Raw genomic sequence first — 26,040 nt, forward strand, 5'->3', positions numbered from 1 at the left:
CATGGTTGTGCACACATTTTCAAAAATGTTTTAATTAAATTATACCTATATAATTTATTGAAATTCATCTAGTTTATTTTATTATCAAATTATTTGCATATTTCCGGCAGTTTTTCGGTGGCCACTCTTGTATTTACAGGCTTTGATAGGAGAGTAAATAGTTTGAGCGTTCCGCTGGCTTTTCCACTCCCAATGTCAATCGCTCTCCTGTATAACAACAGGTGGCATATCTAGCAAAAGCATCGGACAAGGCGCTAAACCACGGCTAACACTTCTGGCCAACATTATAAATGGCCAAGCATCTGGCTTCTGGTGGCTCATTCGCAACAAAAGCCAATACCAATTCGCAGAAGCCTGAACAAAATCGCGTCGCGATCGCTCCGAACCGTCGGTAAAAAGTTAGAGAAATTTGTTTCGGTGTCTGAAATATATGGAAATAAGCTGTACAGCTACAAAATATGAAACAAGGATCTGTCAGTTGTCTTTGAAAACTTGCCCAGACTCATCAGGTTCCTTGAATATTCGCAAAAATCAAAAAAAGGCATCAGCATTGTTACGTCATGTGTTCCAAAGCATTGGTAAGTTCAACATATCTGTTGTGTACGAACAAAAAATAGAAATACAAATTTGGAAATTCTTTCTACACTTCACTATTTGCTGCACTGCAAACGATTATAAAGTCATGAATACTTTGCTCGAAATTCTGAATGATTTAAAACGCAACTCTAAAGGGAGTTTTTCGATTGTGTTCAAATTTCCTGATAAAAATATTTGCAAAACATACTCTCTCTCTTTTTCCTGTCAGTTTCGAAACCAGATTACTTTTGATTTTGCTTGCACTGCTTCATAAGCTCATTGCAGTTTTCGCGAACAGTTCAAAGTTCTTCTCGCAAGAATGCATATGCAACTGCAACATCCTTTTGCCCGGTAACGATAAAACTTACATGAGCTTGGATCTCTGGCAATATGCAAACAGTAATTGAATTAATGCCATGAGCCAAACGAAATGTTGACCGAAACTACCCACACCCACAAGCTCGCCCACAAACACACAGACAGAGCAGCTGTGCACACAGTCAGCCAGAAATGGTTTGAAAATTGGAAATTAACAAAAAGTGAGCGGGAAAAGCGCTGGCACAAATTTAGCTGAAAATCCAAACAAAAAAAAAAGGGGGGGGATGGGCTTGAGTGCAGTTTCCATGTTGCTGCTGTTGTTCGTGCAGCATGCGAATTAGTGTTGCCACTCGACACTTTGTCCTGGCCAAATCTGAGCCATGGCGGCGAAGAGAAGAAGAGCAGTGGAGGAGCGAGTGACAGCCGGCCATCGCCTTCAGCAGAGAAGAGCTTGCACTTTTCTTTCGAGTGCAGTGCAGGCCTTTCCACTTTCCACAGCCCATTTTCCAGGCCAGTTTTCCACCCGCTTTTGAATGCTTAACGTGTCACTTGGCTGCCTCAGAGTGTCGGCATGCAACTCGGCCAGCTGCAAAAATATGCAAATTAGACATCAAAAATGCTTTAATGAAAATTCCGCCTGCGGCAAAAAAAAAATACAAAAAAAAAACGAAAGAAACACTGCCTGCAAAAAGCGCTAGCACACTTTCGCCACAACTAATGTACATTTCTTGCTACGTCACTTGCAAAGAATTTAATGCTAGCCATGGCAAAATTGATTTCGCATTTTATGGCGGCCGGATGCTGATTAAACTGGGCCATAAATCGTTCCGGCCAATTGACAACTGGCTATGACGTATGGCCGCCCTCGAGCGAAGTAGTTCGCTAATTATCATGAAAGTGACACCTATGTGTAGCCATCGGGGGATTAAATATATGTTACTGATTACTGAAAAATGTCGCTGCTTTATTCGGCTTAAATGTGCCTGCATTTACAGCATTCTCTGTGTTAATCAGTTAGCTTCGCATCGCATGAGCAAATTAAATAAATTTTGCAATTAAAAGTTGCACTCCTTCGGAAGCATTTGTCAACGCAAATAAGCGTAAATTAAGTTTGTTTTGCTTCTGCCTTTTTTCCCTTTTGGCCATCGCTTGTTGCCACCACCCTGAATCCTGGCGAATACCCATCCCAAGATACTTCCTATTCCCAGTTTTGTTTTGCTGAGGCTGTGTTTCCACAACCGATGGTTGTCATTGTTGGTTTTGTTGTGTATACCCTTAAAAAAATTTAAAGTTACAAGAAACATCAGAAAGCACTTTGCAATATATTGCTTTTTTGCTTTAATATGGATTTGAATAAACTATTCAAAGTTTAATGGAAAGTTGATGCCTACTAATGTGATTTAAAAACCTTATCATATCATTATAACTTATTTGAACTTGGCTAACTAGAAGACCTGCATTGCATTAGGGTATCCAATGACCAGCTAATTGTCCCTATAATTTCATTTACCATTTTATTTTGTTTGCTAAATGGGTAGCACCGCAATACAAGGATGGCAAGTGCAGCTTCCGCTGGAACTAAAACGGAAACAAAAATGAAAAGGAAAATGCAACTGAAACTGTAACTGGAACTCAAACGGCAGCCGAAGCTGCGACTGTAACTCACAGTCGCATTTCATGTTGTTTTAATTACTTTCTGATTTATTTAGAATGGTGTCAAGGGGCGTGGAACATTGGATGGGGCATGCCACATTGTTGACTATAATTAGTTGCATTGTCACCTGAATGCAGCCAAATGAAATGAGTAAACAAAAACATGTCCCCAATTTTCGTCATGGCCGAAAAAACATGGTCTCGCATAAAATGTGCTCAAACAGCCAAATTATATTTACATTATTTAAGTGCAATGACAAGAATTTCCACAGGAAATTTGGCTAAAAACAACAAACGCCATGCCATGCCACACAGAATTAAATTAGGTTCTTGTCTGCTCGCAAAATGTGTTATGACCCGAAATTAGAGCCGAATTTTCATTGTTTATTATTTTGGCCATGCTTTTCTGCCTCCCCATCCATTACAATTTGTATTTGCCGACGCTTTTCCCCTGACTTCGGTGAAAGTCCTTCATTTAATCAGAGGGCTTAAAGTGAATCAAAAGCCTAGTTTCAAATTTGGTACGAAACAAATTGTGTGATTAGCATTCGCTACGTGTTTTTGACACTACCCACAACCGAAAAACACGTCAGTTAAATAAATAAGCTCGGCCCAAATTGCATCCATTCTCTGTGGTCATGTTTTGGCAGTGAAATGTAAAAACATTTTGGCATTCAATAAGCCATAAGCTGTGTAAAGTAGCTAACCTTGCAGTTAATATTCGCGATTGGTTTCGCAATGGTATATGCTAGGATTTTGGAAAACATCTGCCGGTAAACATCTGGAATTAATTTTCGAGTTACTTTAGGAGTTGCTAAAACAATGATATCCTTGCACAAATTACGGCTTAAACTCAAATGCTTTCTAATTGCTTGCCAATTTGTTCATATTAAATGCATTGCATTTAGATTTAGTGAGATAGTCTTGAGATTTATATACCATTTATATAGTCGGAATTTTGAGTATGTGTTCCTGTAGCAAACAAATCCGATTCCCATTTGAAACAGGAAACATGTGCCTGGGGAATGAGTTGACCTGATTAAATGAACCATGCTGAAACCGCAATTCGCAGCACCAAATTTGCATGCACAACTAATATTCGGTGCTTAAATTAATTAAAATTGTTTATATTTAAAGTATGATTTTTGGGTAATCAACCATCTCATTCGGAAACCGAGTTAATTTACACCGCAAATAGGTTTTGTCGTTGCCATGACAATAATGCTAATTAAATGCAACTAAAGTTGGGCACAACGCAAAACACTTTGCCAGGACCTGTGAAATAATAACGAACGAGTCTCCACACGTTCGTCCTGTTTGCCAGTTTTACTACCTTCACAGCGGGCAAACAAAAGTTAGCGTAAAAAATGCATATTGCATGCGTGCCCAAAAATTAATTGGAATGCAAATGCACTGGCCAAAGTTGCACATTAATTACCATCCTTTATTCGTGTGGTTCTTTCACATACCCCCCTTATAATTATGGACCCTTTGGGTCCGCGACCGCACTTATCCTGTCTACAATTACACAAACTAATGCCATTTAATTAAGTTCACACGTGCCACAATTAAATCTTCAACACTAATTGACGAGAGTCGCTGTGTGTGTGTGTGTGTGTTTGAAGGACATGGGGTTCAGGGTTCATCTGTTCTTTTTTTAAGCTCCAAACAATCTCACGTAGTCTGCAAGCGACAAACAAATAAACGAAGGAGTAGCAAAAGGTGTAGGACGAATCGTGTTGGGAAATCATAAATAGTTGCTCCCCAGCCCCAAAACGTATCCTTTTCGATGAAATTAGACTAAGCCAAATTTGATGTTGGATAGTTAGATTTTCTGAGTCACGGAATTTACCTGGTATAGCATTAACAATATGATGTTACTAGAAAATTTTTAAAGAAATATATCAAAACTTAAAAAGAAGTAATAAATAGAATATATAAAAATGAGATTTTTAAATTTTATACACGAAAATATATCATACCTAAGTAATATATTTGTTTTTTAATTAATAAAAATATTTTCAAGTTGGTTTATATCACGTTAAATAGTTGATGAAATCACTAATACACCCAAAATTTGACTACAACATCCGCATTGCAAATATTTGGCACGATTTCTGCTCGAGATGGGCGTGCCAACTTGAGTTACGTTACTTTTCGAAAAGGGGCGGAGGCGGATTCGAAAATTATTTAGCAAATTAACAGGCTGACAAGTCAACTGTGTATGCATTCGGAAGTGGCTGACGTGGGTCCAATGGCTATGTGACCGGATTGCCAACAGGCGGAAAACTTATGGATGGCCGGCACGCAATTGCTTACCTTGGCCAAGAAAGTTGGCAGTGGATGGGGCTGGTCTATGGCCATTAAAGTAATGCTCCTGCTGTTTGTTTTTGGGCAGTTTTGGTATTTTGTTTCGGTTTAGTTTGGTTTGCTTGGGCTTGGGTTGGTGGGCTATGTCTGCTCACCCACCTGGAACACTGGCGTGTTGTTGCACTTTGTGGTGTCCAAATATTTTGGTTCCGTCTGAGACCGCAACGCAAACACATGCAGCGTTTATTATGTGTATATGTCGGCTTAATGTCCTGTTGAAGTCAGCTTAGACCGGGATAAGGACATTTTGAGGGTGCAGGATGAGTGAGTGGGCATGTTTTCCTACTGTTGCAACTGAAGCTCCATAATGAAGTTGCTGGTTAATAAAAATTGAAATTAAAACAAGACTTAACGAACAGCACGCACGAAGTAATGAGAATTACGCGTACAGAGAGAAGAATTTGTAGCCAAAAGTATTTTTGTATAAAGCTGTGAAATTTATTATCCAAATTTAATAGTTTAAATCATAATGCATATTGAATATTTTTTGATATAAATAAGGCAACCTAAGTAAAAAATTTTAATTAAATTAAAGAAAAGAAAACAATGTCACTTTTGTCTGAAAAACTTGTTTTCCCGTGCCCCAAGTTAATTAAAGCCGCCAATCTGCTGCTGCCACGCCCCCTTCCCGGCCAGTGCCTCAAGTATTGCACTTGGCATAATTTGTGCAGCCGGCAGAAGCTCGTATATCAGACAGCAGGCGACGGTCGGCGTACTCTCTTTCTGAATTCGACAACTCAGCGAACTGAAAAACGCAAAAAAAAAAAATAGCCATGGAGAAGATGGCCAGAACAGTGCCGGATCTTTGAGGCGGGAATCCGCCAACGAGGTCAACGACAGGACAAACTGTCCGGCAGGGAGGAAACTTCAAGTGCGACTGTGTCTCTGTCTGCGTGCGCGTGTACATATGTATGTGTGTGTGTGTGATGGCCAACACTTGGCGGACAATAAAACAATTAAACGCAAAGTCAACATGGCGAGCCAAAAAAGTTAACTCCACTCGACCTGCCACACCCCCACGCCCCCAGCGCCAAAAAAAAAAAGAAACCACCGCAACGTCGACCGCCCCCAATGAATTGAAATGGGAATCGAAAATGGAATGCAGCTGGGCCAAATGCCAGTGCCATTTGAATGCAACGAACGCTCCACATGCGGCCAACTATTGCTACTACTGCTGCATTTGCCACGGGGCGTATACTTAATCAAAACCAAAAACATACACCAACGCACTTGGCGGATTCTCTCTGTTTTTGGCCGGTTAGTAGCTGGCAACTTTAATTGGAATTTATGGTCGGACACTAAGTGGGTGGTTGGGTGGTTGGTTGGCTGAGTGTTTGGTGTTTCAGTCCCGCGCGCTCCAGCTCTCCAGGAGATTGGAACAGGTTACGTCATTTGCGGGGCTTGAGCACATCTCGCCCTGAGTGACGTTATCCGTAGAAAGTTCTTCCATGCGGCGCACGAAATAAAGAAAGCGAATACTATTCGGTTTCCTCTTGGAAAGTTCCAAGGATGTGCCTCTTACCACGCCTCACACACTTCGAAATAATGATGAGGCAACATGAATAATTTCTGCATATACTTGTATGTGGAAGTGTTTAAAGTTTGCCAGAAAGTAAATTACATTTATGCCAGATAGCAAGAGTACCAAAAACCTACTTAAAGCTGTACGATATGAAGTCCGTATTTAAACTCTATATACCCTACATTTCAGATTAGAGTTTAGTATAAAGATTTTCTTTAGTATGTATATTAGTTTTCCATCTTGAGTACGTAAAGTTCATCCATTTGAAGCACCTAACCGCACCTTGTAAATTGCGCCTCCCAGTTCCGCCATTAAGATTTGCCATCTCGGACTGCACTATGAAGGCATATGGAAGGGGGAAATGTGCCAGTCAACCGCACTATCAAATCTTCGTCAATCCCCAATACCCTAAAGGATATTAACCCATGAAGAACGCTTCAATCACCACGCCCACCCAATCACAATTTAAATCGTTTTGTGGGCGTTGGCCCCTTGTCTGTTGTTGTCTGTTTCCGGGACATAATGAATGGTTGGCCATCAATTGACCGAAGCCTCGAGCAATTGCAATTTGTGTCGCCCGATAATTGTCCTGTAACAGGACAAGTGCAATCGTAAGCTGAACTCCGTGCTACTTGTGCATCCGGAAAATATGGCCGGGATGCATGGGAAACGAAGAAAAGAAGTAGGAGGATGTCGTCGTGCGCTCAACCATAAAATAAAAGATAATCATTATTTTCCTAAGATTGAACATAAATTCTTCGCGTGCGCGCTCCACCATTAAACGTGGTGCAGCTTCCCCGGAAATGCATCAAAATTCGCTGCCTGCCATCGTATCAGTTTCAGTGTCTGCGGAGCGGAAATGCGCTAGCGCAGAGGAAAAGGAATAAAGTGCGCACACACACAGTGGCTACCGCACACCCACAGCCACTCACACACACATACACGCACACATGAAAATACCCATGCGGCTGGCAGGATGCAGCGGTAGCCCGTGGCCTTTCCAGCTGCAGGACATGTGAGTGAGCAAAAGAGTGCTGGGGCGTTAAGAATGCAACGCCTGCAGCTGCTACACACCGGATGCAGCTCATTTCACTTGGCCAGGCAACAAAATGCAGGCCCAGGACTCCCATCCTGTAAGCAAGCATCCTCTGCACCCACCGGGATCAGGACGATGCTGAGCGGGATGAAGATGCATTGCCGGGTTGATTTAATAAATTTTCAAATATTTTTTCGCAAAATATTTTACTGCATCCACGCGACTGAAAGTCAATTTAATAAACTGTTAAGCAAAGTGCAAAGGCTATGGGGAAAATATGTGTGTACATATGCAATTTTTTTGCTGGCAAAGAGGGGATGCTCTTACTTTGGAAATTTATTAAAGAATAAGAATAATTTAATAAATAAAATGATTAATTTTAAATTTTTACTTGCAAGTACTGTATTTTACTTTCAAACTGCCTGAATTCAGTTTCAATACATTCTCTAATTATCTATTACCTTAAAATATTTTTTGAAATACCTCAGTATCTATTCCTTTTTGAAATTTTTAATAATATATATGGAAATATATCTTTAAACCTTTGCATTACTAAGCATGTACCTCATAATTTGTGAAGAGTAGTTAAATCGTTGGTTAAAGTGTGCTAAAGTAATACGTAATGTGTTGGAGAAAAGCGTTGTGCATGTGTTCTACTACATATACATATGCATGGCTATATGTTTTTCAAAGTGTGTGTGTGTGTGGGTATATTGCTCGCGTGCTCGACGACATCCTCCATTAAAACTTAAAAAAAAGTTCGCTCGCTTAATTAAATGTCGCATAAAATGAAATCTTGAAACATTTTTCAACCACAAAAATAAAAGAGGAGCCTTGACTTTCTCTGCTTTACGTGCCTCCACCGAATTGCCACCACGGCAATCCAATGAATTTCCACCCAATCCCCTCAGTTTTGCAACCACCACCCACTTGAGTTCATCAGCGGGTGGAGCCGATGTCGAAGTGATTAAATTGAGCAACCATTAAAATAAATATGGCGACAAATGGTTCAAGTGTGAGTTGGGCATAAGAAGTGGGGCAAAGTGGGAGGGCCACTCCCCTCGCCTCATTAAGCCCCAAATTCGATGGGAGTGCAGATGGTAATGATGTTTGGGCTCAGCACTCACTCATCCGGTGTCCCCAAAAATTATGCGCAAATGAATTATGAATTATATGCGCCGTCTGTGGGAGAAAATTTTTAATAATTCTGTTATGTTGGCAGAGGAAAATATGAAAAGTCGGCTTTGAAAGGCAGGGCAAGCTAATTGAAATCAATTTGCCAGCCAATCGACTGACCCCATGCAGATGATTAGGTCAGTACTTGGCTGACAAGGTGGCAACACGGCTATAAGTGCGGCAACAGCTCCTTGAGCTCTTGATGGAAGTAATCCCTCCTTTCTAGCCATCTCTATCTGCCACTTGAATGCGACAAGCGGCCTCGTCGAGTGCTGGCCAAATTGTCATTGTGAGTGGGTTGGGCTGCTTCTTTGCCAGCCCATCAGAGCCCAGAGCCCATCACCTGACCCACCCGATCTACCGGATCCGTCTGAACCATCCGAACCACCAGATCCACCAGACCCACCTGTTTTGCAACGTCCTGAGCTGGCAATCAAGCTAAAAGCACCTGGCCTGGCCCTGAGCTTTGCTTATTTGTTTGAGAACTAGTGGGTGGGAAATGGGTGAAAAGTGGGCGGTCGAAGGACCATGGCTGGGCGGCACTTTGGTCCATTGGTTGGACCCGTAAATCTTTCCGCACACTTTAGCAATTTATACATAACCGCCGGCATTTATTGTCACTTTTAGCTGCGAGTTCACCACCCCAACCACCCAACCCCACCCAGAAAGCCCATCACGTTTTGCTATTTACATTCGCGAAGCCATTTTTGTACACTTTTTTGCGCCGCCTTTTTTTTTTCGTAGTGGCACGATAAAGTCATCTTCTTCATTTGCAGCCGACGGCTGTCCAAGGACCAAAACTTTATTTGCCACCGAACCGCCAAATGGCAAATGTCACGTTGCAGACTTATTAGCGCTGCTTTCCCGCCCAGATAAAATGTCGCTGCGAAACGAGATTAAATAATGCTCTTCTTTCTGGCTAGGTAAAAAATATATATATATATAGGGCTCAACTTCTTGCGAGTGGTGGGAAAACAGAGCTTTGCATATTTGTCTTGAATATTTATCAAATTGCCCATACGCACCGTGGCCACGAAAGAGCCTAAATTTCGGCGTGATTTATGATTGGGGAAAAACTGTGGTGCAAGGAGCAGGGGGCAGAGAGCAGAGTATGGAAGGGTGTGCCAGCAGTGTTGATGAATTACTGGCCATAATGATGCATCATTATGTGGAACTAATTGCGGGCCTGGCCCACAGTCAGTCATTTGGCATTGTCAATTACCATCGCCGATGCGAATACCGTCGGTTGCCTTCATAAATTAGCTTCGCTGATCGAATGAAAGTTTCATCAATTGTTTATTGGGCCATGGGCCTCACACTCGACTTAACCCATATATCAAAATCACGCCGTGGATTTTCTGGGGCAGATGTCACATTTAATTGAATTTTCACATCGGCCATTGTTTACTTTTCGGCCACGGCGTCCTAATAAGCTATTAAATAGGCGCCGCAGGCGAGAGTTTTCCCCTTCACCGAGAGCATAATTGAGGACAACACCTCCTCTCCGCCGGCCTCGTTCAGCTATCCCCCACCCCCTTTGAAGATTACCCACAGGACATAAATAACACGAGGACTTCCGTTTGCCATAAAAGTGACGCGTCGCTTGGCCAGAAGGCGAAATGGCGCCCTGAATTGCCAATGACAACATTTCCGTTTCGAGGACAACAAGCTCAGGCCCGCAAATCGTAAATTTCAATCAATGGAGCACTCGACTCTCTCACTCAATTTCGATTCGATCCCCTCGGAAAATCTGCGCCGAAAAGTGAGAAACCGGCTAGTGCCACGCCCACCGCCAGATGGCGCTTAATTGCCGGACTTACGAAATTTACAGAACACGGCACAAAATATTTTAAAAATTTTTTAAATTCAATAAAGTAGATAATTTTTTATTCTATTACATATATGTAAATATCAAAATAATTACAAATACTCTTTAATAAAATGCATATCTTGTCATATATAATATCTATATATATTTTATCTATAATTTTTTGTCACCCAAAAATAAAAAATTAGAATATTTGTAAAAACCATTAAAATTCTTAGCAATGAATTCAGAATTATAGATTTTCGGTGCATCTGCAGCAGCAGCTGATGTTAAAAAGCCTTAACAAGTTGGAAAACTTCGTGCGAAGCGAATGTGTTGCAATATAACTCGTAAATCATTAAAACTTCGCTCATAAAAATAAGCCAAAATAGGAGTGTCGCAGGGGAGATGATGAAGGGTGTGTACTGTAGCACACATATATATATATATATATACCCCTAATAGTTGTCCTTGGCCCTTTAGGTTAATCGAAAAACTTTTACCAAATCATTCCGGCAAATTGCCACTGAAAATAGCCGGCTAACCGCAGGCAATTTTAGCCCCATTTTTTTGACTAATTGCCAGAATTTCAGTGGTTAAAGAAGCTTTAACTTCGATTCTAACCAGGCCAGAAGTCAAAAGAAGAGATGGGCGGATCGTTGATATTAAATCCATTTTCCTGCAACACGCAATTTATATGCACATAATTACGAGCGACCATCCTGATTATACGAACTTAACAAGCTTTCTAGATCGCATGGCCGGAATGGCATTTGATGTTCACCGGTAACCAGGTCATTTCATCACCATCAAACGAGAGGCTCAATAATCATAATAATAATATTAATATTATCAAAGTTAATTAGCGACCATCAATCACGCGGTTATTTCACTTCGTTTATTTAACTCGGAAAAATAGTAGTCAGTAAATCGCCAATTAATGAGCAACAGTTGATTAAAATCCATGAAAATAAATATACAGACAGTTTATGATGATTACATTACTCCAAGTTTATTGGCTAGCTCCAGCTTTTGCAAGAAAAATACTTGCAATAGCCAAATTATTGGTTCATCGGAGGTTTTTTTAATTATTGACCACGCACATGCAAACACTAAAGTTGAAAAGCCAAATGTGTTCATTTTGTATGCGGTTCCCAGTTAAACGCAGCCGCAAAATGTAATTATTTATAAGTTAATTACAATGCTCGGTGTCTGGTATTTTATAAAATTGGCTAAATAATTCATTTGCCTGGTTTCTGTGGTGTTTTTTTTTTACCAAATCAATGGACTCATCAAATCGATTCTGCCTGCCTTCTATTCGAGCTAAATGGCACAACTTGAGTAACAGTTGAGTGCAAAATCATAACAAAATTGGTGAAAATCCCATTGAAACATTACGCAGCTTTCCTTCCAAATAATACGACAGCTTTCAACTCGTAAAAGTATTTATGTCCTTTGTATCTTTGATTTGTTTTTAATGCGACTCTCGCAGCTGAGGCAATAAAATGTTTTGACGGACAGTGTGTCGATATGAAAGAGACAAGCGCAGATCACAAGAAAGAGACGTAACGTGAGTCAAGAAAGAGACAGTCCGATGACATGAGAAAGAGACAGAGTAATCTGCTGCGCACACACGTTTCAGTGATAACCAAATTTGAGAAGTAGCGGCCAGTAAGCGAATAAAATTATATTGAAAAATTTATACACAATGCATAAATATGTACATGTTCCTCGGACAGAGAGACGTTTATGACTAAGTGGCCTGCATGTGTGCAAATGTGCAATATAAACTTTTATGCCATACACAGTTTATATTTACCGCCAATTGACCTTTTTCAATTTTTTCTCTGCCCTCTCTGTTGTATCTTTATGAACGTGCAGGATTTTGAAAGAGTTAGGGATTTGGGGTAACAGAACGTAAAAGGTTTATATCCCGAAAGTCTACTTAAATATGGATGAGATGGAATTGAAGGCGAACAGAAAATTCACTGTGAACGGATTTATTTTGCTTGTGCAATCTTAATTCATAAATGAAATAAATTTTTTGTGTTAAAGGCAAAGTAGAAAAATGAACTTAGTTTATTCACAGCAATCTATTTATTCGTATTATTGAATTATTTCAGGGCTCATGATGCTATTTGTTTTCTATATACGGTTAATTTCCGCCAGCTCTTGATTGATTTTGGTATAAGCCTAATGTGATTCCCGCCGTAATTAGATCATCCCAATGACCCAGAATCGAGTAATGGCCCAAATTTATTGAAATCCCTCTTGGCATCGCAATTAGATGTCATTCAAAAATTGAAATTAATTTTCGCAGCCATGACAGGGCAATTAATCGTGTGTCCTCGCTTTTTTGCCAGCGAGATTCGTTTGAAACTAGATTTTCCACATTCCACATGTACACTCGTATGTAAAAGTGCATAAATCAAAATAAATTTGCCAAATCACGAACTTAATTTAAATGTCACAACAGTAGCAGCAGCGTGTTGACAGGGGGAAAATTTATAAAAAAAAACAAAAAAAAGGTTAGGAAAATTCCATTTTGTGTCCTTTTTGCGTATGTCCTTAATGTCGCCGCTCAGTGCGTTTATTTATGCATTGCGAATTACTTGCGACTTTCTTGCATTTGTCGCGTTCGTTTCCGCCGATGGCCACTGCCATCCGGCAAGAGTTTTCCTCGATTTTTCACCGATTTTCTTTGAACTGGTTGCGTTGTTTTCTCTTTTTTGGACTGCACGCGCGATTTTCGCAGCCATTGGATAAAAGGGAAATCGAAATTAAACTGTCCAAGGGGCTGTGCCGACCAAAAATTTACGACCGTGCGCGTGCTAAACGTGGCCCAGACACAGGAGCTTTTCGCCCGTCCATTTTCCGATTTCGCTCCGGTTTCCCCCATTTTCCGCTTTTCCCCTTGGAGCCCACTTGGAGCTGGAGCTGCGTGCCCCTTCATTTGGCCGCAAACATCCGCTCAGTTAAATGACTTTGTGGCTGGTTTTACATAACCCTGACAGACAGACGAAGCAAAAGGAAAAGCGAAAAGATTATTGCAGTGGAGGATGGAGGAAGTGGGGTGGTGCGGCAGGACCAGCAGGATTAAGTCCTGGCAGTGCTTGCATGTGTGCATTTGATTTTTGGCCAACATGAATGTTAAATGCACATTTGTTTCCGGCCAACGCAAGCTCATGATTATTTTATTGAGCCGCTTCTCCGGCTTCTGTAGCTTTTCGCGCTGAAATTGCCCCCAACATGCAATTCGCCAGCTGATTTAGAAGCGCCACAAACCCTCTTTGCATTCACATTTTCTAGTAATCTCGGCAACTTCTATTCATACTTTTGGTTGCTGCATATAGAGAAATGAATGCCTAGTTGGGAGAAATTAAAATTAATTATATAAAATTTCTTACAATAATTTCATTGAAATATCTCGCTATATAGTGATTCAGAGACTTGAATTTGTAAATATATATCTTTTGGATTCTCAAATCAAGGGCGTCAATCTCACGGTGTACTTACACATGTGGCTCGCCTAGTCTTGAGTGGCTTTTCCGGATCGTTGCACGCACAAATTGCCACTCGAATGGCTGGCTTAGCTTACCTCCACAGTATCTGTATCTTTGTACATTCGTATCTGAATCTGCAAGTGCTTCGCTGTATCTTTGCAACTGCAAAGTATATCTGCATCGCTGGCTCCCAACTGAAATTCACCGAGCACAATATGAATATACATTTTCATAACCCGTATGGATTTCAACTACTTGGTATCTACTTAGCTGACAATCTCGAGTAACACAATTTTCAAATTGTGAAAAGGGTTCCCACTTTATCCAGCATTATCCGCTTCGGCGTTTTGAACTCTCATGATTTGGGCACAATGTAAATACAATCAAATACTCGAAATCCCAAGGAACAACTTGAATCATGTTTAGATTTTGAGCTCTTGCAGCAGACAAAATTACTCTTCAACCGCAACAATGAAATCTCAGAACGAGGTCAGTTCAAGGATAAAATTTTACTTCCATAAAAATGACAAAACTAATAACTAGGCATAATCCCAATCTGCCATTATGTGAATAGATACAAAATAAAGCAGGTGACTAAGGCCCGAACATAATCAAAAGTTTTCACCAGATGTCCTTTAAGGAAACTTTAGCGTGTTACCAAATATATTTGCAAACTTAGCAGAAGTGCATTTTGAAGGCCTGCTCTTTCTGCAAATCTGATGATTGCAAACTAAAAAAAAAATATAAAAATATGCGGTCTTTTGAATATGTCTTTTATGTGTACTCTCTCCAAAATATTAAAGTACAAATTAGAAGCTATAAACCAAATTTATGTAAATACTGGAACACAGTCCGATATTTATTATATTTGTGGATGCTTAACCAAATCTTTTTGAAAATTAAGTACCTGCTTTAAAGCACACTCATTTGCGAATCCATAATGTGTGCTTTGATATAAATAAGCGCTTTCACAGAGCTCACATAGGCGACAAAGTGGGAATTTGTTTGTAGTCACAGGCTGATGTATGGCACCTACACGGACATGTTTGGAGTGCATTCCAAGCCGTAGGCATGGCTGCAAAGCAAATGCTATACAGAATACCCCCCAACCCGTCCTGTCACATTTATGAGGGTAAAGTTTGAACATAAATTGGGCATGTGTCCCGTGCCACCCACTTGAACTCAACTGAAATTGAGGGGGAGGAAAATGCAATCGACGAACGAGTCAAAGTTTTCGGCAAAAACTGCTCAAATAAACAAAGAATGGCATTTGGAAACGGCAATCTGAGGACCAGGACATGATTGTCATTAAGTCCTGCCACATAAATAAGGCAAACGAAAAATGAGTCAACGGAAGTGGGTCTCACATGACACTTATTGTTGGTAGCGGCTGCAACGAAACTTCAAAGGCATTTCCGTTCAGCCAGTGCAGTAATGACAACAAATTCGTAGTGGTAATTGCAAAACGTTTTTCTCGACCAACCCAAATTGCAGCAAAGTGCTGGAAGTTTTTGTCCACTTCCGCAACTGATTGAAATGGAGTCGAGGCGGAAGGAGGATGTCCTTAATCTGAGCTTCGTTACGTAATCTCAGACGGGGTGATAAATTGATGCATAAACCCCAAGGCAATGCCCAAAAAGATTTAATAAGAACAGCCGGCAAATATTTGCACACTTGAACGGCTCAGGGCGCCTTAACTTCGTCAATGAGAGAGATTAAACTTTTGCTCGAAGGATGTCAAAGCATCAATTTGTCAGGCGACGACAACAGCTCAAAGGATTGCCAGTGGAGGGTGAAAGCAATCACAGAACCACAGAAAAAAAATGTGTACAAAAAATGAAGGCTACCTCGAGATACCATACCATTCATCTTTGACAGATGAAGTAAAGTAAAAACTATACTTGAAAATAAAAAGACTTGGAGTGTAGTATCACAAAAATAAATGGTTTAAAATAATGTTTTACGTATTTATATTAATCACTACAACCATTTATATAATGATCATCATTATATAATGTGATCATCACTGCTGCTGCGTAAACAACTCTATAGAAATTATGAAAGAGGGGCTAAGACTTTTGTCATTCTGACATATTTTAATGCGAATTTACAACAGCCCCGAGGATTTTGGATGGGGCTTGTTCCGGCCACTTGAGCTGCCAGTCCTCTGACAGTTGGTCAACTTTAATTTTCAGCCCTTTTCTGGAACTCACCCGTGCCTTTGGGGGCTAAGTTCCTCAGTACCCCCACCTCTCACCATTCCCATCACGAGCTCCATTTAGTGTTGCCTGCTTTTAAATTTAATAAATAAGTGGAGATTTCTGCTGGATGCCTGTTATTGTTGGTGCGGCATACCTCAATCAAAGCATGTGCCACACATATATATAAGTATATATATATATATATATATATATATGTATGTACATGTATAATGGAACAGACAAGTTGTGAACAGAGGACAGGATATAGCAGCATTCTCTCAACAGGGTCTTCAATAATATTTTACACACACGACAGAGAGCTAGACTTGGGTCGCTGTCATGTTGTATTCCCGTCGGGTTGGTTGCCGGCACAAAAGGCCAAATTGCAAATAAGAAAGCAATAAAACGGCATCGAATAAAATATCGTGAAATAACAACTTTTTTTCAGCGACGAAAACAGACTTTGATAAATGCTTAAAAAAATACATGCTTACAATTAAATATACTAGTTTTGAGTAGCGAAACTAGTGCTTTTTTAAATTTGTATCTAAAACAAACCTTCTACATTTAAGCTAGAGTAGTTCCCCTGCTTACCCTTTAATTCCCAAATGATATGAACCTGCTGAAAAACACCTCCGCACATCCTATTTGCCTCGCCGGAGCGGAGAAAATAAAACGCTCAAGTGCCATTTATCTCACTGGGCCAAAAACTTTCCAAACTGACTTTCCACCGCCCGCACACACGAAAAAGTGTGCTTACCAAGTGTGAATGTGCGGGTGAACTCTGCATATTTTCTCCATCCTGCCCTTGACACTTAAACACACCCTCATACAATCCTCGTTTTGGTGTGGGCTAAATTGATTTGACAAATATTTTTCTTGGCGTTTATTACATTTTTTTCTGTTGGCATCAGCATTGGGAAAAGGCTGCCGATCTGCCCTTTTCAGAGCGCGTAACCCGTCGCTGGCAGGGATTACGCTCGCTATGGCAACAATTTCAATATGCTCCACTACCACTCAGTTAAAGCACTTGGAAAAAATTGTATTAGATATTAGATTTTCTACCGATTATGCTTAAATCTTAATAGAGCTTAAAAGATACGCATTCTAAAGAGTATCAAATGAAAGCTATGCAACTTTAAGGCTTTCTACAAATCCTTGACAATTATCGCTGCCCAAGGATATATATAGAAAATCTGTTCTATACTATGTATATCTGGACTTGAAATAAAAACCTTTTATTCCTGTGCACACACAAACTCGCCCTCTAAAATGTACTATAAGGATGCAAGAATTCCACACGATGCCACAAACACATACTTGGGGAAACATTTAAATACATGGCGTTGTGTAAACGGCTGAGCGAGTGTGCGTGTGCTGATTGCATTGTTGCACTTGTTGCATTCCCTCCACGCACACACTCTCAAGCGCACTTCATATAAATCAATATGAAAACCAAAGCATGCCAAACAAACAGGAATTTTCCCAGCCACGCAAAACTCGCAGGAAGCTAACATAAAAATGCCAAGGGAATATGTTTTTAATAGAATATTTTTAATTGCCAGGAAACAATAAAAATACTACTTTTCTGCACTAAAAATAAATTGCTTTAAATTCAAAATTTGAGACCACTTTTAATTCTGACCGAATTATGCCTGATATTTGACTCACATTGTTAAAATCTGACCTATTGACCTTACCCCCTTGGGTAGTAATATTTCCCACATCTCACAATGGAGCATCCCGCACATGAAAAGAACTGAAGAGTAGAATGTGTTGCCAAACAATGGTGAAAACTTCTAAACCTAAAATCGGATATTTTAGATTTGGAACGCAATTCCTGGCAACCATAGATGGTGGTTGTTCATTGTTGGTCCGCTGAGAGGATGGATCTAAATGACCAGCGGTTAAAGGTCAGCGAAAAGCCAGTAATGCACTCGCCTTCAAAATCGGCAAATGAGGTCCATAAAAACCAGGACCACAAAAAGCCACTGCGTTGAAAGAGACACTAATTAGACACATTAGACCACCGATGGAGGCTTCAGCCGGATCAAAGTCTCAGTTGACAGGACCGGAGTGTATTTAACTTCTCCACCTGCATATGAAAACATATAAACAGTGCTGGCAAGCTAACAACCTAGTCAAGTTCCTAATGAAAACAGTGAAAAAGCGTTTTAATTCTAACATGCTATGCGCTACATTATAATACAATACACACAAACAGATAATATAATATATAATACATATATATAGCTACATCTTTCTCTTTAATTAGCTGATGAGATAAGTAAATCCTTTTATAATACACCCAGAAAACAAGAAACATATTGTAAAATCAGATATACATTTTATAACAAAAATAGCTAGAATAGAACATATTTAGTTCCAAATGTAGCTGAAAAAAGGACATGATACCAGCAGTGGTTGTAAGTAGTTTTCCGCCCCACCCACCATCTCGCTTCAACTATCTTTTACTGTCTCTTTCATGCTGCTGTAACAACGCGACTGCGACTTAGAGCGGCAAAAAGTGAGCTACGTGCAGATGCCTCACCTGTGATAGAGGTGATTAACAGGATTTGCAGCCGGCAGAGCAACCAATCTGCTACTTTTACCAGTTGTCCTGTTTGCGTGTGCATGTGTGCTTGTGTGCTTGTGTGCTTGTGTGCTTGTGTGTGTGTGCGAACATGGTAACCGTTGATGGCACACATGGCGTATGCGTAACATTAAATCTAGAGGATGGCTCTTGCTGCGGCTCTTAATTGAAAAAGCAACCCCCAAAACATAATCTAAAATGCCGACAACTGTTGGCCAGCGAACATGACAACGAACTAATACCGAAAAACTTTGAAATTGGCAAACTTTGGGCGATTAATTAAAATCGCTTCATGCCATTGATGAAACAATAATAGGAAAAAACCAATATTTGACAATTGCCAATAAGCGCCAGACAGAGCCGAAAAAATAACAATAACAAGGGGCGGGGCTTTGGATCACATCAACAGCAACGAAAACAAGGACCGAGCGAGCAAGGAGCAACAATTAAAACAAATCGAGGGGAGAATTGCATGCTCATGTTATTGCAGTTATATAAAAAACACCACCCCCTCCCCCCAAAAAACATACCACTACAAGCATGCAAATTGGGTACTCTCCCGCTTAGTTGTGTTGTTTTTCCGACTGCTGCCAATGCAAGGACCAAGTTTTCCTCGAACAATTGCCGCCGTGCAGAGAAATCCAATTGAAAACTGAAAGGTCACAAATTTATGCAACATATATGCAACAGTACGCCCCACATATATGTACATATGCTAACGGTATCACTGGGTATATATATATATCTATACATATATATCATTTTTGATAAATACCTGTATGTTTGGCTGTCTGTTCTGGCCAGGTGAGCAACTGAACATTGTCTGGCCACATTGCAGTTTGATTGCAAAAATGTAATTGAATGGCAGACGAAAAAAAATTCGTAGACAGCAAAAACATAAAATAATAAACAACCAAAAAGCGCAATCATTTGCATAAGGCTGCAAACGCTATGCGAAAACTAACACCATAAATTATGAAATTATTTTTTCAATTGCCCCAGCCGGTGTTATTGTTTTTGTTATTACGCTAGGTTGTGCAACAAAAATATAGGGCCGCATTCGCAGCAATAACAAAATAAATCGAGGCTAAGCGTCTTCCATGGTGCTGAAATTCTATGGTTGTATTTCAATTAAAATTCACCTGGAAAATGTACACATATAAATCAAGGAGAAAAAGCCATATAAAGTGGAATAGGTCACTGTCAAAATAATATGCGGGTTACTAAAACAATTTCCTTATAATATTATTGAAATAGTATGCTTATAGATATATTGCAAACGTTATTAAAAAGTTATTGCTTAAATGTAATAAAAATATATTCTTCAAGAAAACTCGAATCTATATATATAATATATAACCATCTTACGTGACTTTAAATTTTCCCACATATTTTATAAAACTCTAAGTAAAGCTAAGCTTCAGAACTGCTTAGTTCCATTCTAACTTAATTATTAATGGCGTTAAAATAAAACCGATAAAAGCCATCAAAGTTAAATTTTCTTTGACCCGAGGAAATCGGCTTATTGAAGCCACTTTAAATCACACAAAGAGCGACTGGCCACACAAAGCCACCTGTAAGCCACAAAAAAAGATAGCACACAAAGTCCGCCTTCGCACCTGGTTTATCAGAAACAAAACTAGGGGAAATCCACGCCTTAAACCAAACAAGGAAAAAGGAAAATAATTCAATTCCATAAACACTTGTTCACACAGTTCACGCAGATCACGCGGTCGCCTTCGTAAGCTGCGACTTGGAGCGACTTGGGCGAAACTTCATCAACACAAATTGTGAATTCCATACAAATAGTTTGACAAACTTGCTGGTCCCACGAAACTTGGAGGCGCTGGCGAGGAATTGGGGGATCGAAGGTGGGGCGGACGAGGCCGAGATAAATGAAAGAAGTTTTGTGGTAGGCCCGGCCAGAGCATAAATGAAATCTTATAAATCCAGAGCGGCAACAACACTTGCATACATCCGTGATGCTTCCACATATATGTATGCTCCATGTATAATACACTTAAAAAAATGCTTGGTCTTGTTAAATAGTGTAACGAATATATGAATAAGAAATCCGCTTGAACTTGTAGACTTGTAACAAACTTTTTGCAGTACATGTTAAAGCCAGATTAAGACAAAAGAACTTGTAGAGCGACAAGGAAAAGTGGGAACAGGAAATGGAGCCGCTGGAGGAGAGCTCTGTGTTCATATCTCAGTTTTGAGCATTTCCGGCGCCAACTATTCGGTCACGTAGTGTGTGCCTCTAATGAATGTAGCTAGCTGTACGACGACTATATCTGGATGCCTATATAGGATAGTATAGGATAGGATAGGAAAGGATAGGATGCGCGTGCAGCGCATTATCGCTAAAGGTCGCCCAACTATTTTCACTTGGGGCACTTCTAGGTTTTTTTTTTTTATTGGACAGGACCACATAATCTGAGAAATCGCACATAGACACCAGACACAAATACAGACATGTCTGAAAATCTTGACCGAAAAGTTTCTCAACCTCAAAGTGGAAATAAGGGGAAGGCCAGGCGAAAACTTTTCATCTTATTTGGGTTCGGTTTTTTGGTCCTGACGTTATTCCAATTTCCCCAAGCACATTGATTGTCAACATCCAGCAGGGAATTCAACTTTCCCCCTAGCCGGCTCAGTGCGAACTTGGAGGCTGTTTAGGTTTAAGTTTTCGGTTTCGTCAATCGGAATTTTGTTGAGTTCTTAGTTGAATTAGCGGTCGATTTTCGGCTGACAGCAGTAGACTACAGAGTTTCCCAAAAAAAAGGGAACAAAAACTAAATTCTTAGTTCTAATGAAATTAGAAAGTTATCGATGGATTTTCTAGGAATTTTATAAAGTAGCAGCAATCGTGTTTCGTAATTACTAAAGTAATTTTAGACGTGTTGTAATATTTGTCCAACTGATAACCACGCTTATCAGCATTATTGATTATCATTTGATTCTTATCGCAAGGCTTTTCCTAAGTATCTTCATGTTGATAAGAAAATATCTACTTCTCGTGCAGAACAATAAAATACAAAATTGGGGAAGAACATTAACTAAAAGTTGCTTGAAAATTTTCCAAGAAATTAAAGAGGCATTTATCAAATTAATTGGTAGCACTGCGAAAGTATAGTACTTAAAGAATTGATAAGGTATTAATAACAACTAAGACAACAACAACTACTATGAATAACCACAATGCATATATACCTCATTGACTCCCACAAATCCAGTGGTTTGAATAAGCCTTTGATGCCCAAATACCCAGCAAATATTTTTTATAAACCTATTCATTGCGCTGCCTAATCGCATGTGATAAATATTAATCCACATGCATTGTTTGCCATTCGAATTGAGGGGTATTTGCATACCAAGCCCCCCCTCGACAACTGTTGACACTTTGCAGTTTATTATCCACACAACAATTGTTTAACATTTCCGTTGCCTTGTGCCGCACCCTTCTTATCGAGCAAATCTCTTTGTTTCTGCCACATTTGCAGCTGCTCCTGGCCGTCATTCTAGCTGCTCGCTGTTTTGGTAGTGGCTCTTCCAGACGAACGCTCGCCCTGGCCTGCGAGGAGAAAAACAATAGATACGGCTATAGAAGCGCCACGGACAACAACTACAACGATTACAACTACAAGTGGGAGCACGGGGATGTGGACGTTGATGGCATTGCAGATAGCAACGAGGACGACAACAATGACAACTATAACTACAACAAAGCACCGGCCAAATGGCAGCAGGAACAGCAGCAAAAACTCTACGGAAATCCCATCCACAGCATATACGACAGGCAGCAACATCGACAACGGCAGCAGCAGCAGCAACATGAGCAGCAGCAACAGCAACAGCAACAGCAGCAGCAACACCAACGGCAGCAACACCAACGGCAGCAACTCGAACAGCAGCAACAGGGATTGGGAATGGGAACTGGAATGAGAATGGGACTGGGACAGTTTGATGATGATCCAGAGAATGCTCGCAACGACTTCCGTCTGCAATTGTCCGACTTAAATGCGGCCGTTCAAGGTATGGGCAGGTTTGCTGTTACCCAAGACCAGGACAAAGACCAGGACAACAGCAATAGTAATAGCAACAGCAATGGCAACAGCAACATCAAGGACAACAGCAACATCGACTGGCTGCAGCCGACGGAGGAGCAGGAGCAATTATTGCTGGCGCGTCGCAGCCGCAGCAGCAACATCAACCAAAGGTAAGACCAGTGATGAGAAAGGTAACATTTAGTTTAATCTGTATCTTTTTCCAAAAGTAATGCCTAAGTATTAAAAAACATAATTTTAAAATTTAGTTAAGTCAATTTGCTTCTGAGACATATCGCTCTTAAGGATGTTTTGAAAATGTTGTATCTATTTGTAGAGCCTTTGAATTGTTCCAAAAATATTAAGTGATTAGTACCTTGAGGAAGATTCATATACTTAAGTCATCACTATTTAGCGAAAGTATGGATAATTAGAGGCATTGGCGTGTAGCGCGCATTCATTGAGTTCAGATTCCGTGGAAATGTGGCCGGATATGATTGGAGCCGACAGAAGGGGGGAACCAAGCCATAAAGCCTGCTCCTTTGCCCGTACCAGTTGCAGTTGCTACTCCTGCGCCTCCTCCTGCTTATCCGATCTTATTCCATCTGCAGAGTCCATCCCGGCAGTCGGCAGTCAGACTAATCTGGGCTCTCTGGCTTGCTGGTTGCATATCAACTAAAAGTCAATGACAACATCGCATGACGTAAGCGTGAGCACAAACGTAAGCGCTTAAGCTGATTCCTCCAGTCGACTGCGCTTTATCCCCTTTGTCAGATTGAACGAGATCAGGAGCTGCATGGATCATGTGCATTCTGAGCCAGGGATTACGTAATCTGCGTCTTGCATGCACCAAAAAAGCAGCAATATAAAGGGAATTCCCACCGAAATATGACTGAGGATTCCTTGAAGAGGAAAAAATAAGTCATTCAAGTTGTGCTCAGTAGAAAGGATACCCTGCCACTTCTTGGGTGAATGCACCCAAGGTCATAAGGTCATATTTTTGTTAAATACAAATCTCATAGATTCCTTTGCAAAAGGTAAGCCGTCAGCAAAAATCGATTTAGATAAAACTCTTAGAAAGCATTCACATGAAAAACACAATTATTCGCTGTTGCAAGAACTCAAAACCGTATAATACCAGTCCTTTTTTTGTGCTAATTCAAACCAGCGCTCACCTCAACTATTCCAGCTGCATTCATTTCAAAACCTTTTCACAAACTTTGCGACAAAACTATCAAAGCCGTTGTTACCCTGAAAGAGGGCTTCAAAAATGCCAACGCCGCTGGATCGGAGGGCTAAAGCTTCGGGGCAGGAAGAATAGGGTAAGGAATGGGGCAAGGGGATGTGGTGGGATGGTATCTGTATGGGGACTCCGGGGTGTGGGAGATGTACTGTGAGGCATCGACAACGAAGGGGGGAAATCCGCTGGCAGCCAACGACATTCGCGAAGCGGAGAGCTTTGTGCCGCGCCACAGGCTCAGGACAACGCCATCGTCACGAGCATCTCCTGCCCACCAATCTGAATCTCCCGGCACAGCCCCATGGCCATCGCTCCATCCACAGACAAAGCCGCGCGCCAAAGCGAAAGCTAAAAAATTCATTGGCTTTTGCTGCAGTTGAATGCAAAATGATGCGCTTTTGTTGGCCAACTGGAAAAATTGCAGAAAAGAAACGGCGGCCATGCAAATAACAAACGTCAAAAACGAACTTATTTTGTTTTTAACCACGCCACCACAGGCAATATCACATAGGAAAAAAGTTCTTTAAAATGTAAGATCATTTTACATGTTTTCTTAAATTACTCAAAATTTTCCTGACTATGTAAAACTGATATATAAAATGTTCTTTTAAAATTAAAAGAAATTTCAAATTTTTTGAAATCATGATAGGATTAGTTGCCAGTTCTGTTCAGAATTCTTACACATTTTTCTTCATGTGTAAAACCGCTTTTGCAGTCATTTCCGCTTGCCTGCGGCGACATCAGACAGTCGTAGAGGCGAAAGCAGCTCCAGTGGGCCGCGAGATGAGAGCAGCGCTAATTCATGGCCAAAACTAACAAATTTCCATGCATATGCAATTTCAGGTCAGCCATGGATGTAGCAGAGGGAGCAGGGGAATCAGGTCAGCCCGAGTACACCAACAATGAGTTACCATCTGGCGGTCTAGATGATGTGGACATTGAGGGCGAGGAGGATTACGCAGGTCAGGAGGAGGACGCAGACGAACTGAGTTCCCAGCTGCCCTACGGGATACAGAACGTGCGCAAGCGCCGCGTTCGCAGTGTGATGCCACCGGTACCGTTTCTGGGTCCCAATCCCAGCTCAGATGGGGTAAGTAACTCAATTTAATTGAATATAATAATGTACTTAATGTAATGTACTACTTGCCCATTCACAGGTGGTCACCTATCAGTCGTTGTGCCCCACAAATCGGGTGACCGTAAAGTTGGAAAGCGGCGATTACCGTCCCAATCACTATGTGGAGGTTACGTGTGCCCACAGCTACTCACCGCAGCCCTCGAGGAACTACAACTATGAATATGGTTACAGGGGCAATGAACTGCTCCGAGCTCTGCTCTCCGAGCGAAGCGAGAAACGAGAGGTGAGCTACATAGATTAAACGCAAAAATTCAGTTAAATGACCTTTGGGATACTTGCATTTAGATCTGCTCCGCAACGGGCTTCTCGTGCATCCAGCTCAACCGCACCATCCATCTGATTCGACTGAACGACGCCTCCGGCTGCTGGGAATCGGAGACGCGGACGGTGCCCTCTGGTTGTGAGTGCATGTGGCCGAAGCATAGCTACGGCGATATAGCCTTCTACCATCAGGCGCAGAAGAAACGGGCCGGCGTGTCCGCTCTGCGACCCCATGCACCCATCAATGTGGATTACAGGCCTGGAGTGGGATACCGCCAGCTGACCCTGAGGACGAGGAATCCCAAGCCAGCTCCTCGCAGTCGACGCGAGGATATGGGCTATGTGAGTTACGATTTCAACTAGTTTTGAAGGATGGCGCCTAATTGGATTCGCGTGCTTATTTTGGTGGTTTAGCAACTAAGTTTGATCCGCATAAATTATTTTTCGCTTTAGCTTAGCATTTAGAGTGAAGAGAGAGTCCCTTAGTAATGGTGTATAAAATAAACGAACTACAATGGAGCAACAAAAGTTGGCTTTTCATAAAGGGGGATTATGGAAATTAAATTGCATGTGCCACCGGGCTTACGCTTAATCCCG

General features: G+C 40.9%; 1 protein-coding gene across 1 annotated transcript; it reads left to right on the top strand.

Moving 5' to 3' along the window:
* Nucleotides 1–313: 313 nt before the first annotated feature.
* On the top strand, nucleotides 314–25,971 carry LOC6609727 (myb-like protein AA). The gene is made up of 5 exons (XM_002034348.2): nucleotides 314–578; nucleotides 22,262–22,977; nucleotides 24,888–25,134; nucleotides 25,202–25,405; nucleotides 25,468–25,971. The coding sequence occupies exons 1-5, from the start codon at nucleotides 561–563 to the stop codon at nucleotides 25,804–25,806; spliced, it is 1,524 nt and encodes a 507-aa protein (XP_002034384.2). The 5' UTR covers nucleotides 314–560; the 3' UTR covers nucleotides 25,807–25,971.
* The last annotated feature ends 69 nt before the right edge of the window (nucleotides 25,972–26,040 follow it).

The sequence above is a fragment of the Drosophila sechellia genome, chromosome 2R, assembly GCF_004382195.2.
Source record: "Drosophila sechellia strain sech25 chromosome 2R, ASM438219v1, whole genome shotgun sequence".
Classification (NCBI taxonomy): domain Eukaryota; kingdom Metazoa; phylum Arthropoda; class Insecta; order Diptera; family Drosophilidae; genus Drosophila; species Drosophila sechellia.